Source organism: Odocoileus virginianus, chromosome 3 (assembly GCF_023699985.2).
Source record: "Odocoileus virginianus isolate 20LAN1187 ecotype Illinois chromosome 3, Ovbor_1.2, whole genome shotgun sequence".
In the NCBI taxonomy this organism is placed as follows: domain Eukaryota; kingdom Metazoa; phylum Chordata; class Mammalia; order Artiodactyla; family Cervidae; genus Odocoileus; species Odocoileus virginianus.
The window spans coordinates 35312478-35327493 of NC_069676.1; the positions used below are offsets into that span (position 1 = coordinate 35312478).

A 15016-nucleotide genomic window follows, 5' to 3' on the forward strand; every position below is an offset into this window, starting at 1 on the left:
TTGAAAATCTCCAATTTGTAAGATATTATTTGTCATTTTTGTTCAACACATCCATCATCTTGATCTATGTGAAGATCAATCACTGACAAGAAAATTTAAAATCTTGACATTCTACCTACCAAACCTGTCAAAACTGCTCTGAAAGCTTGGAGGCATAGGGACCTTAACAATCCTCTCTGACTGACTGACTTACTTCTTTAGAAGTAAGTTACCATTCAAGAAATCTGGTACCAAGCTCTTCATCAACTGATCACATGAGCTTTACTGTTTCTCCAATTTAAAAAAAAGTAAATGCACAACTACACACACACACACACACACACACACACACTGATGCTCTACATGCCTACACAGACACACATACACACACAACCCTGATGCTCTATTTCCCAGTTTATACTCAGCCTCAGTTTAAGATAAGTGCGTAAAAACAGAATCCAAACACAGTGAATAATAGTTATTTACTGGGTCCTTGGACACTATTTTAGGTACCTCAAAAGCATTATAGAGGTTATTCCTCCCGAAAACTCTACGTGGTAGGTTTCATTATTTCAGGACACTTTTATCATGATTTTACACGTTAGGAAACTCAAAATCAAACATCTGGTAATTTCTTAAATTCAAAATGGGAATGCTGATAATTGAAGTACAATGTATCTGATTTCAAAAAGGCATTTTTTGATTCAACTAAAAGGCACTACCTCTGACAGGAAAAAATAAAGACAGTAGACTTTCACTTATTCATACTCAGTGACTATATACAAGAACACTGGAGTCAGGCTGGATGGATTCAAAACCAACTCAACCGCTTACACCATGTGTGTCTCTGATCCTCAGTTATCTAATACATAAGTTAAAGAGGGTAAGAGTACCTATAGCATAAGACTGTAGTGAACGTTCAACAAATGTGTATCTGTAAAAGGCCTGAAACACAGACTATCATCGTACAGAACGGAAACATACTACTACTGTGGCAGGGGAACGTGGTAAACGACGATAAGGATTCCCAAGGAAAATCTTAATTTCTGGGAAAAATAACTTACACCACTAACCAAGAGAAAACAGTAGCCTGGAGGAGATAGGGAGCGTTGAGGAGAAAGGGGGTGGGGGACCCAGTCAACCTGACTCCGAGAGAGGTCCCGGCTGTGAGGCCCCACGGAAGGAGGCGGCATAAACGGAGCCCCCTCCCTGGGTGCTCAGCGTGAGGAAGACGCCTTCGAGGGGTGAGCGGGGACCGGAGCCGGTCGCCGGAGACCCAGAAGGGCCGAAAGGGACCCGGGGAGAATGAAGGCCGCACCCTCGGTTTGAGGGGAGCGGGCCCGGCAGTCGAGGGAGGAAGACCATCCGAGGTCCCCAGCGGCCCAACCGGCGTCCCGAGGGCACTCCCCGGCGTCCGGAAGCGCCCAGTATCCTGAGGGGCCATCCTCGGGGTCCTAACGGGCCTACCCTGGCGTCCCGAAGGGCCGTCCTGTCAGGAGGCGCCCACCTTAGCGTCCAAAGAGACCCGCCTCAGCATCAAGAGAGTCCTAACCACAAGTCACAGGCTCCGCTCCGGAGAAGAGTGGGCCGCGCCCCCACTGAGGGAGAAAAGGAGGCGGGAAGAAGGCGGATGGAGGTGTGCCGAAACGACTGGTACTCACTGACCGTCCGCGCCGCGCGGATGAGCCCCTCCTCTCAGGTCCAGTGGGTCGCGAGCTCCGGTAGCACGTCAGGAATCTGAGGCGGGCGAGCACGCGCGAACCTGGAACACCGCGGGATTGCGACGCGCTCTCGGGGCGGGCGCATGCGCGGGCGACCAAGGACAGAACCAATCCGCACTGAGGGGGGAGGCAGCCACCAGGACATACCAACTGTGTGAGGTGGGGGGGTCGTCATCAACCGGAGGCAGATTTCATCTCCAAGAGCCAACTGGGCACCTCCCAGTGGTCTCGCAGTTTATTCGTTTGCTTTACCATTTGCTAGTACTTTGAGAGAAACCAAAGAGTAGTAGTAACGGAGTCCGCGAAACCCTACCGTGAAACCTTGAAAGTCTTCTCTGCCACATCAAGCCTCGTCTGGCCCTGTTTTTGCGTGTAACTTAAGGTTATACTGAAATTATCTGTTCATAAGATAAGGAAAACAATCTCCAAATGGTAAATGTTATTAAAGTCTGACCATTTCAGGAGAAGAAGGGACTCGAAAGTGAAAACTCTTACAGATGCAAGGTAGAAGCATAAAATAAGAACAGCCACTTGTGCTGAAATTTAAAATCTGCATTTTTATGACCCAGCAATTTCATGTCTACAAGGGTGCAGAAGACGTGTTCATGTTCAGGCCCGCTTCCTTGTGAAAAGTATAAAAAGAAATGTACAATAAGCTGTGAATGAATAAAGCAGTATGTTCTATAATAAAATATTGCAAATAAGACTCATAAATGAGTACTATATATCTCAACATTTGACAGCTCGTAAGAGTTGTGGAAAATTCTGAAAGAGATGGGAATACCAGACCACCTAACCTGCCTCTTGAGAAACCTGTATGCAGGTCAGGAAACAACAGTTAGAACTGGACATGGAACAACGAACTGGTTCCAAATAGGAAAAAGAGTACATCAAGGCTGTGTACTGTCACCCTGCTTATTTAAGTTATATGCAGAGTACATCATGAGAAACACTGGGCTGGAAGAACCACAAGCTGGAATCAAGATTGCCGGGAGAAATATCAATAACCTCAGATATGCAGATGACACCACCCTTATGGCAGAAAGTGAAGAGGAACTAAAAAGCCTCTTGATGAAAGTAAAAGAGGAGAGTGAAAAAGTTGGCTTAAAGCTCAACATTCAGAACACTAAGATCATGGCATCCAGTCCCATCACCTCATGGGAAATAGATGGGGAAACAGTGTCAGACTTTATTTTTGGGGGCTCCAAAATCACTGCAGATGGTGATTGCAGCCATGAAATTAAGACGCTTGTTCCTTGGAAGGAAAGTTATGACCAACCTAGATAGCATATTAAAAAGCAGAGACATTACTTTGCCAACAAAGGTCCATCTAGTCAAAGCTATGGTTTTTCCAGTAGTCGTGTATGGATGTGAGAGTTGGACTATAAAGAAAGCTGAGCACCGAAGAACTGATGCTTTTGAACTGTGGTGTTGGAGAAGACTCTTGAGAGTCCCTTGGACTGCAAGAAGATCCAACCAGTCCATCCTAAAGGAAATCAGTCCTGAATATTCTTTGGAAGGACTGATGCTGAAGCTGAAACTCCAATACTTTGGTCACCTGATGCAAAGAACCAACTCATTGGAAAAGACCCTGATGCTGGGAAAGATTGAAGGCAGGAGGAGAAGGAGACGATAGAGGACGAGATGGTTGGTTGGCAACCACACAAGAGAAGCCACTGCGATGAGAAGCCCACACACTGGAACTAGAAAAAAAAGACCATGCAGCAACGAAGACCCAGCACAGCCAAAAATAAATTTTTTTTTTAAAAAGAGAGTCAGAATGTCTTGATACCAAGGGCCAGGCAACCAAGCAAAGCTGTGATATCTACTTATAGGGAAGCAGTACTGTGTAGTTGGCCTACCACTACTAAAGATCCTGAGTGCCACAACTAAAGAACTCACATGCCACAACAAAGATTGAAAATCCCACATGATCCAACTAAGACCTGGTGCAGCCAAATAAATAAATATTGTGTGTGTGTGTGTGTAATAAAGTTTTATTAAAATATAAAGGAGATAAAGAAAGCTTCTGACATAGGCATCAGAAGGGGACAGAAAGAATAACCCCCTGCTAGTCTTCAGCTGGATGTTATATAGTCACTAGCAGCTGGAAACGACTGAGTGACTTTACTTTCACTTTTCACTTTTATGCACTGGAGAAGGAAATGGCAACCCACTCCAGTTTTCTTGCCTGGGAGATTCCCAGGGACGGGAGAGCCTGGTGGGCTGCTGTCTTTGGGGTCGTACAGAGTCAGACACAACTGAAGCGATTTAACAGCAGCAGCAGCAGTCTGTTGATGAAAGAAAGGAATGTCTTAAAACTCAGAATGGCACCACGCCGCTCATCCATGAGATGTATTTTGGGATAATATTGGCACCAGATGATTCATCCCAGGCCATAAAACAATTAACTTGAATCTTGTAGAAGGGCATATTACCGTAAGTCTATGATCCGATAGATTAGGTTAGTACTTCTAATTCCCAAGGAGTTATGAAATGGTCAGAGACCAGAAAGTTTGACCGAGAAGGAGAGTTCAGTACACACGCTTTGCCCATTTCTGGTCGGTCCCCGAAGGAGACGTTGGATGCCTCTTGGCATCGGCAGGTCGGTATAAACCCCCGACAGGTTTCTGCCGTAAGCTGTATGAGATCACCGCGGAACCGCAGAACAGGGCTCCTCACTTACTTCGCGCAGGGCATTTCATTCATTAACACAAGCACACCGTAGAGTTAGTAAAGTGCAGCAGAAAACGTGTTCGCTACGAGAACAAAGAACTAGAGCTCCAAGCATCCTTACCCTGTCATGAAGGATCCCGGATGAGCCCCCAAGATGAAAGGCTGTTGTTGACCCATGAAAAGACACCAGGATTCTTGGCCTCCAGAGGAGAAGAATTCAATCCAGGGCCAGAGACGAAGCTTGATTGCTCAGAGCTTTTGTGAAATAAAGTTTTATTAAAGTATAAAGGAGATAGAGAAAGTTTCTGACATAGGCATCAAAAGGGGGCAGAAAGAGTACCCCTAAATATTTTTTTAAAAATAGATTTCCAACTGTCTATATTTTTTAAAAGAGGTGGGAAGGAGTTCCCAGGTGACACAGTGGTAAAGAATCTGCCTGCCAACACAGAAGACACAAGAGACGCAGTTGGATCCCTGGGTCGGGAAGATTCCCTGGAGAAGGAAATGGCCACCCATTCCAGCACTCCAGTATTCTTGCCTGGAAAATTCCACAGACAGAGGAGGCTGGCAGGTTACAGTCCATGGGGTCGCAGACAGTGGGACACGACTGAGCAACTGAGCACATTCAAAAAAACAAGGCCTTTTTTCAGGCAACCTGGAAGATGAGCGTGGGAACCAAAAGCAACCGGCCATCTTTCAAAATAAGAAGAGGGTCCTACCTGGGGAAACTGGAAAGGAAAAGCTCCCTCCATACTACAAAAACACTGGACTGGGCTTCAAGACTCCAAATGATGCCATCGAGGCACCTACATTGACAAAAAAATGCCCTTTTATTGGTAACGTCTCCATTGGAGGGCAGATCCTGTCTGGCACGGTGACAACTGTCATCTGCCAAGACTACCTTCACTACAACCACTTTGAGAAGCACCATAAAAACATGTCCGTGCACCTTTCCCCCTGCTTCAAGGATGTCCAGATCAGCGACATTGTCACAGTGGGTGAGTGCTAAGCAAGACTGTGTGTTTCAACATGCTCAAGTCCACCAAGGCTACCGGAACCATGAAGTGGTTCCAGACGTTCTGAGACTGGTCCCTTGCCCACTGCCTCAAACTAAATAAAGTTATTTTCCCAGTCAAAACAAAAACAAAAACCAGCAACCACAAGAAATTTGGAATGGCTATAATATTAATAATATCATACAAAACAGACTTTAAAACAAAAAGAAGTTGCTAGAGACACAGAAGGATACATCATCATGATAAAAATATCAGTACATCAGAAGATAACAGTTACAAACATAAACGCATCTAATAACAGATCATCAAAATTCACGAAGCAAAAACTGACAGAAATGAAAGAAGAAACACATAACTCAACAATCAAATTTGGAGAATCCAATACCCCACTTTCAATAACGGATAAAACAAACCCTCATATAATGAGATAAAATAAAGCTTGAACAACAACACTAAAATTAGACCTTACAAACAACTATAAAACCCTCCACCCAGCAACAGAATATATACTCTTCTCAAGGAACAGGGAACAGTCTCCAGGATAGATATTATACTAGGCCATTAAAAAAAGAAAACTCAGTAAATCTAAAAGGCTAGAAATAACTCAAGATATATTCTCCACTACAATAAAAAGAAATTAGAAATCAACTGCAAGGAAAAAAAAAAGGGAAATTCACAAATACATGGAAATTAAACAATGAACTCCCAAACAATAACAGGTCTGAGAAGAAATCTAAAGGGAAATTAGGAAGTAATTTGAGATGAATGAAAATCAAGACACAACATACCAAAACTTGTTATATGCAACTAAACGCAGTGCTTAGAAGGGAATTTACGACTGTAATGGAGTTATTAAGAAAGGAGAGAGGACTTCCCTGGTGCTCCATTGGTTAAGAATTCATCTGCCAATGTAGGGGACACAGGTTCTATCCCTGGTCCGGGAAGATTCCACATGCCTCTGGGCAACTAAGCCTGTGCCCCACAACTACTGAGCCCCTGCTCTAGACTCTGTGAGCCACAACTACTGAAGCCTGTGTGCCTTTGCGTCCATCCTTTGCAAAAAAAGAAGCCACCGCAATGAGAGGTTTGCACACAGCAATTAGAGAATAGTCTCTGCTCAAACAACTAGAAAAAGCCCACACGTAGCAACAAAGACCAAGCGCAGCCAAAAATAAATAAATAAACAAAAAGAGAGAGATCACAAATCAGTAACCTAAACTTCTACTTCAACACACTGGAAGAAGAGTACACTAAATCTAAAGCAAGCGAAGAAGGAAATAATAAAGAATACAGCAGACATTATTAAAATAGTGACTATAAAAACGTTGAAAAGCAGTGAAATCAAATGCTGACCCTTCAAAAAGATCTACACAATTGATACACATTTAGTGATATTAACCAAGATAAAAACAAAGATGACTTAAACTACCAGTATCAGAAGTGAAAGAAGGGCATTACTATTTACCTTAGAGAAATTTAAAAAATCATAAAAGAATTCTATGAATTGTAGGCAAAAAATTTATAAATTAGATGAAATGGGCAAATTCCCAGAAAGACACAAACTACCAAAACTGGCTCAAGAAGAAATAGGCAATCTGAGTTTATCTAAGTAAGTGAAGAGTTTGAAATAGTGATTAAAAAACCTCCCACAGAGAAAAGCCCAGGCTCAGATGGCTTCATCACTGAATTTTACCAAACATTTAAAGAATTCATAACAATTCTTCAAAAACTATTGTAAAAAATAGAACACAAAAAAAGGAGAAGGAAATCTCTAGCAGTTCAGTGGTTAGGGCTCTATGCTTCCACTGAAGGGGGCACCAGCTCAATCCTTGGTCAGGGAACTAAGATCCTACGTGCCACATGGCACAGCTAAAATAAAATAATTTTTAAATTTTTTTAAACAAAAAATAGAAGTTGAGAGAATATTTCCCAAGTCATTTCACAGGGCCAATATAACTCTTATGCCAAAAATCAAAGACATCATAAAAAAAGAAAATTACCAATCAATATCTCTTATGAATATGGTTACAGTAATCCTTGGAGAAGGAAATGGCAACCCACTCCAGTATTCTTGCCTGGAGAATCCCATGGACAGAGGAGTCTGGCGGGCCACGGTCCACGGGGTTGCAGTGAGTAGGACAACGACTGAAGTGACTAAGCATGCACGCACGCACAATAATCCTCAACAAAATTTAGCATTTTATAAAAAGATTTGTTCAGGCTTTCCTGGTGGTCCAGTAGTTAAGAATCTGCCTGCCAGTGCAGGTGACACAGGTTCAATCCCTGAATGGGGAAGGTCCCACATGCTGCAGGGCAACTAAGCCTATGAGCCACAACTACAGAGACTGTACAATGCAACTACTGAACATTTGCACCCAGAGCCTGTGCTCTGCAACAAGAGAAGCCACCACAATGACAAGAGTACGCATCACAACTAGAGAGTGGCCCACACTTGTCACAACTAGAGAAAGCCCATGCACAGCAGCAAAGACCCAGTGCAGCCAAATATAAATAAACAAAATAAATAATTAATAAAAAAAAAGATTTGCTCATCGTGTTCAACTGGGATTTATTCTATTAATGCAAGGTTGGTTTAATATCTGAAAACCAATTAATATGGTACATAACAACAGTAATATATCACATCCGTAATATATCACATCCAATACCTTTTTATGATTAAAAAAATTCAACAAACTTGGAATATAAAGGAATTAACCTCATAATGGAATTTTATGAAAAAATCACAGTTAGCATCACACTTAACAGTAAAAAATTAGATGCTTTCCCACTAAGATTTAGAACAAGACAAGAATGTTCCACTCTTGCTACCTCTAATCAACATTATATTGGAAGTGCTAGCCAACACAATTAGAAAGAAATAAAAGGTATCTAGATTGAAAAGGAAGAAGTAAAATTATCTCCATTTTCAGATGGAATGAACTTGTATGTTGGAATTCCTAAGGTTTCCACTAAAAAAAATTAAAACATAAGTTCTGCAAAGTTGTAAAAGATTAATAAAAATAAATTATACTTCTATACATTTGCAATGAACAATCTGAATATGAAATTAAAAATAGCATTTACAATACCATCATAAGGAATAAAATACTTAGGCAAAACTTTAACAAAAGACATGTAGAATTTATACTCTGAAAACTACAAAATGTTGTTAAAAAAAATTAAACTAGATCCAAATAATTGGAAAAATATCCAGTTCTGATCAGAACTAACAGTTAATATACAACACTCCCAAACTGATCTACAGATTCAATACCATCTCTATCTCTGTAGAAATTGACAAGCTAACACTCAGATTCATACAGAAAACCAAGAATAGCCAAAACAACACACTTTCCTATTTCAAATTTATTACAATTTTATTACAATTACAATAATCAAGATAATTTGGTACTGGGAAAAGAGTAAACACACAGATCAATGGAATAGAAATGAGTAACCAAAAATAAAACCATGTATCTATGGTCAGTTGATTTTAACCCAACCTTGGGACCAAAGTTGGATGGTCCAAAGACCATCAATGGGAAAAGAACAGTATTTTCAATAAATGGTGTAGGAACAATTGGAATTAGACACTTACCTCACACAATATACAAAAATTAACTCAAAATTGATCAAAGATCTAAACTTAAGAGGTAAAACTATAAAACTCTGGGAAGACAACACAGAGGGAATCTTCATGATCTTATATTTGGCAATGATATTTGAATAAGACATCAAAAGCACAGGCAACAAAAATTAAACTGACTTCATCAAAATGAAAAAATTTTGTGCGGGAAAGGACACCATCAAAAGAGTGAAAAGACAACCCACAAAATAGGGGGGAAATTTTGAAATCTGGTAAAGGATTAATGTCTAGAATTTTAAATTCACATCTCAAGGACAACAGCACACACAAACAACCCCAATCCAAAAACAGGCAAAAGTCTTAAATAGACATTTCACCGAAGATGATATACAAATGTCTAATATGCATATGTGAAGATGCTCAACATTACTAGTCAAGTCAAAACCACAGTGAAATACCACTTCACATCCATTAGGATAGTTATTTTTTTAAAAGGGGAAGGGAGCTCCCTGGTGGTCCAGTGACTAAGACTCAGGGGTCCCAGTGCAAGAGGCCTGGATTTGATCCCTGGTCAGGGAACTAAATCCCACATGCCCAAACTAAAAGATCCTTCATGCCCCAGCTAAGATCTGGTGCAGTCAAATAGTAAATAAATATTTCTTTTAAAAAAGGAAAATAAGAAATGGAGAAAGCGGAATCCTACCACATTGCTGGTGGTAATATAAAATGGTATAACCACTGTGGAAAACAGCTTAATAGTCTCTCAAAAAGGCAAACACAGAATTACTATACAATCTAGCAATTCCACTCCTTAGTGTATAATCAAAATATAATTAAAAGAAGGGACTCACAATATCTAAAATGTATGTAGAACTCACACAACTCAATAGGAAAAAATAATCAGTTTTAAAATAGGCAGAATAGCTGAATAAACATTTTTCCAAACAAGACATATGGACAACAAGTACTTGAAAAGGTGCTCAATATCACTAATCTTCAGCGAAATACAAATTGAAACCACAATGAGATACCACCTCACATCTGTTAGAATGGCTCTTATCAAAAAGACAAGTGATAATAAGTGTTGGTTGAGGATGTGGAGATATGGGAGCCCTTGTGCGCTGTTGGTGGGAATGTAAAATGGTATAGCCACTGTGGAAAACAGTATCAAGATTCCTTAAAAACTGAAAACAGTATTAGCACGCTCAGTCATGTCTGACTCTTCGTGACCCCATGGACCATAGCCTGCCAGGCTCCTCTGCCCATGGAATTTTCCAGGCAAGAATATTGGAGTGGCTTGCCATTTCCTACTCCAGGGGATCTTCCTGACCAGGGATCAAATCCACGTCTCTTGCATCGCCTGCATTGGCAAGCGGATTCTTTACCACTAACACCATCTGGAAAGCCCCAGTTTTACCATATGATCCAGCAATTCTACTTCTAGGTATATACCCCAAAGAATTGAAAGTGGGGTCTCAGATATCTATAAACCCATGTTCATAGCAGCGTATATATTCGTAATATATAAAACAAACAAAAAAAAAACAATCCAAATGTCCATTGACAGATGAATGGATAAGTATCAATAAAAAGCAGCATATACATACATACAGTGAAACATTATCCACTCTTAAAAAGGAAGGAAATCCTGACATACGCCACAACACAGATGAACCTTGAAGAATTCTGTTGAGTGAAATAAGCCAGATACCAAAAGACAAATACTGGGACATCCCTGGTGGTCCAGTGGCTAAGAATCTGAGTTCCCAATGCTAAGGGCCTGGGTTCAATCCCTGATCAAGGAACTAGATCCCACATGCCACAACTAAAGTTCGAATGCCACAACTAAATATCTGGCACACCCCAACAAAGACCCAGTGAAGCCAAAAAAACCCAAAAAGACAAATACTGTATGATTCCACTTACATGAGGTACTTAAAGTAGTCAAAATTGTAAAGAAGAAAGTATAATGGTGATTGCCAGGGGTTAGGGGAAGGGGAAAATGGGAGGTTATTGTTTAATGGGTTTTTATTTTACAAGATAAAAAAAAAGATCTGGAAATGATGGTGGTAATGATTACACAGTATGAATGTACAAAATACCACTGAACTGGACACTTAAAAATGGTTAAGAGAGTTCACGTGTCCGGAGGGTCCGACAGTAGGTCTCTCCTTTTGCCTGCGGCGTGAGTGCAGAGTGCGAACTGTGGCAGCCGGAGTCATGGCAGGACAGGCATTTAGAAAGTTTCTTCCCCTCTTTGACCGAGTATTAGTTGAAAGAAGTGCAGCCGAAACTGTAACCAAAGGAGGCATTATGCTTCCAGAAAAATCACAAGGAAAAGTATTGCAAGCAACGGTGGTAGCTGTTGGATCAGGCTCTAAAGGAAAGGGTGGAGAGATTCAACCAGTTAGTGTGAAAGTTGGAGATAAAGTTCTTCTCCCAGAATATGGAGGCACCAAAGTAGTTCTAGACGACAAGGATTATTTCTTATTTAGAGATGGTGACATTCTTGGGAAATATGTTGACTGAAATAAGTCACTATTGAAATGGCACCACGTGAAGCTGCCCATTCCACTGAAGTTCTGAAATCTTTCATCATGTAAATAATTTCCATGTTTCTCTTTTATAATAAACTAAGGATATCCAAGCTAATGACACCCAGTGTTTAAAATTTAGTTTCACTGTACTGGTATAAACATTTCCAAATAAAAAAATATAAATTTAAAAAAAATGGTTAAGGGAATTTCCCTAGTAGTCCAATTGTTAAGAATCCACCTTCCAATGCAGGGGATTTAGGTTTAATTCTTGGTCAAGGAACTAAGATCCCACATATAGCAGGGGGACTAAGACTGTGAACCTCTACTTCTGAGCCTCTGCACACATTCTAGCATCCCTGAGCCACAACAAGGAGCCTGCATGCCACAGCAAAGATTCCATGTGCCGCAACTGAGACCCTATGTTAGTCGCTCAGTTGTGTCCAACTCTTTACTACCCTCTGGACTATAGCCTGCCAGGCTCCTCTGTCCACGGGATTCTCCAGGCAAGAATACTGGAGTGGGCTGCCATTCCCTTCTTCATGTGATCTTCCCGACCCAGAAATTGAACCCAGGTCTCCTGCATTGTATGCAGGTTCTTTCCCTCTGACCCTATGCAGCCAAATAAATAATCAAACATTTTTTAAAAAGGTTAAAATAGGGGAATTCTCTGGCAGTCTAATAGGACTCAATGGTTCACTGCCAAGGGCCTAGGTTTGATCCCTAGTTGGGAAATTAAGATCCCCCCAAACCTCATGGAGCTGCCAAAATAAACAAATAAAAAAACATTATTTAATGGTTACGGTAGGAACCATTTTATGTTCTGTGTATTTTACCAGAATAACAAAGTTGGGGGAAAAAACAAAAATTCATTGTCTTTGCCTCTAAACCTGCACACCTAAAATATTCCTTATCTCTGTTAATGGCTTTACATACTATCTATTGTGCGTATTCCCTCCAGCTAGAAGCCTCTTGGACCACCCTCCTGGGCACATTCTATGGGTCATGGACTCTTGAATTCAGAAAGGCACTTTGACCTACCCCCTCCTTTGCCTCTGCCTTGGTTCAGGTCCCTCTCATGTCATGTTGTTGTTCAGTCACTAAGTCATGTCCAACTCTTTGTGACCCCATAGACTGCAGCACGTCAAGCTTCCCTGTTCTTCATTATCTCCTGAAGTTTGCTCAGATTCATGTCCATTGAGTCAGTGATGCTATCTCACCATCTCATTCTCTGTCACCCCTTTCTCCTCCTGCCCTTAATCTATCCCTACATCAGGGTCTTTTCAGTAAGTTGGCTCTTCACATCAGGTGGTCAAACCATTGGAGTGTCAGCATCAGTCCTTCCAATGAGTATTCAGAACTGATTTCCTTTAGGATTGACTGGTTTGATCTCCTTGCAGTCCAAGGGACTCTCAAGAGTCTTCTCCAACACCACAGTTCGAAAGCATCAATTCTTTGGTGCTCAGCCTTCTTTACGGTCCAGCTCTCACATCAGTATATGACTACTGGAAAAACCATGAAGTGAAGTGAAGTAAATTGAAGTCGCTCAGTCATGTCCGACTCTTTGTGACCCCGTGGACTGTAGCCTACTAGGCTCCTCCGTCCGAGGGATTTTCGAGGCAAGAATGCTGGAGTGGGTTGCCATTTCCTTCTAGCTTTGACTATATTCTTTAGAGACCTTGGTTGGCAAAGTGATGTCTCTGCTTTTTAATATGACGTCTAGGTTTTTCACAGCTTTCCAAGGAGTAAGTGTCTTAATTTCATGACTGCAGTCACTGTTCACAGTGATTTGGGAGCCCAAGAAAATAAAATCTTTCACTGCTTCCACTTTTTCCCCTTCTATTTGCCCTGAAGTGATGGGACCAGGTGCCATATTGCAATAGCTTATGCACTATCACCAGCTTTATGTTTAAAACCCAATCCTATCATTTTTCTGCATAAAAATATTTAATCTCATCATTGCCCGCAGAACAAGCACAGCTCTCTCAACGTATTCTCAGCATAACTTTCTACTTCTAGCTCCTATCAGTCTCCAGACTAGACTCCAGCTTCCATTTCCTAGGGTCACACATACATGCCTTACTGTCTGTTATACATAGTTTTCCCATTATCTAAAACTAACTTTCTCTCCTTCCTATAGAGAATGTGTAATCACCCTCCAAAGCTCAGAATCAACATCTCCTCGCTGATTCTCCATTCAAGACACTTGGGTGCTTCTTCCATCAGTCAGTCAATAAAAACTGAAAGCCAACTATGTGCCCTAGTACTCCTCTGTCCATGGAACTCTCCAGGCAAGAATACTAGAGTATGTAGCCTTTCCCTTCTCCAGGGGATCTTCCTGACCCAGGGATTGAACCCAGGTCTCCTGCATTGCAGGCAGATTCTTTACCCTCTGAACCATCAGGGAAGAATAACACAATGTACTAAGGCTACAGTAAACAAGAGTCTGTCTGACCTGGATTCTAGTAGTCTGCTGCCGAGCTAAATTGCTTCAGTCATGTAAAACTCTTTGCGACCCCATTGACTGTAGCCCACCAGGCTCCTCTGCCCTCGGGATTTCCCAGACAAGAATACTGGAGTGGGTGGCCATTTCTTTCTCCAAAATAAATAAATAAACTTTTTTTTTTAAAGAAGAGCTGATTGTTGGCAGCCTAATAATTGTATATTTTTTTGAAACATATAGGACTTCCCTGGTCATCCAGTGGTTAAGACTCCACACTTTCCATGCAGGGGCACAGATTGGATCCCTGGTCAGGGAAGTTCCCCATGATGTGGGGTATAACCAAAAATTAATTAATTGATTAATTAGTTATAAAACAATAGCATAAAAAGCAAAAGTTGTTAGAATTAAGCTATTTTAATTCTCTAGCATTATTCAAGAAGTGTGAAAAATGCTAATTTAGGGTAAATTATGGTGAGTTAAGAATGTTTATTATAATCCCTAGATGTTGTTGTTCAGCACTAAGTCATGTCCGACTCTTTGCTACCCCATGGACTGCAGTATGCCAGGCTTCTCTATCCTTCACTATCTCTCAGAGTTTGCCCAAACTCATGTCCATTGAGTCAGCAATGTCATCCAACCTCTGCTGTCTCCTCCTTCTTTTGCCTTCAATCTTTCCCAGCATCAGGGTCTTTTCTAATGAGTCAGCTCTTCACATCAGGCGGCCCAGGTATTGGAGCTTCAGCTTCAGCATCAGTCCTCCCAATGAATAGTCAGGGTTGATTTCTTTTAGAATTGACTGATTTTATCTCCTTGCTGTCCCAGGGAGTCTCAAGAGTCTTCTCCAGCACCACAGTTCACACCACTAAAAGAGTAATCAAATAATAATCAAATATCTAAATAGTCAAATGCTAACGAAAATAAAGACTAAAAAGTGGAATGATAAAAATCATTGTTCAGGGCTTCCCTGATGGCTCAACAGTAAAGAATCTGTCTGCCAATGCAGGAGACACAGATTCGATCCCTGGCCCAGGAAGATCCTACATGCCTGGGGCAACTGG

General features: G+C 41.2%; 2 protein-coding genes and 1 pseudogene across 5 annotated transcripts in view; 2 read left to right on the forward strand and 1 right to left on the reverse strand.

Annotated features, from left to right (window-relative positions):
- UIMC1 (ubiquitin interaction motif containing 1) overlaps positions 1 to 1775 on the reverse strand; it is a 116103-nt gene extending 114328 nt beyond the window's left edge. Inside the window, exon 1 of one of the 4 annotated variants that reach the window (XM_070465149.1) lies at positions 1645 to 1775. The gene's annotated coding sequence lies outside the window, so the exon portion shown is untranslated. The other 3 variants (XM_070465151.1, XM_070465150.1, XM_070465152.1) reach the window with 3 other exon arrangements.
- LOC110125129 (small ribosomal subunit protein uS17-like) lies at positions 1610 to 5459 on the forward strand (annotated as a pseudogene).
- Positions 5460 to 11118: 5659 nt separating this feature from the next.
- Positions 11119 to 11712, forward strand: LOC110125126 (10 kDa heat shock protein, mitochondrial). The gene has a single exon (XM_070458910.1). It carries the CDS (start codon positions 11202 to 11204, stop codon positions 11508 to 11510), a length of 309 nt encoding a protein of 102 aa, XP_070315011.1. The 5' UTR covers positions 11119 to 11201; the 3' UTR covers positions 11511 to 11712.
- Positions 11713 to 15016: the final 3304 nt, after the last annotated feature.

Bases quoted from the DNA above. Each gene is read 5' to 3' on its own strand.
- LOC110125126 (XM_070458910.1), top strand. From the start codon at position 11,202: ATGGCAGGACAGGCATTTAGAAAGTTTCTTCCCCTCTTTGACCGAGTA.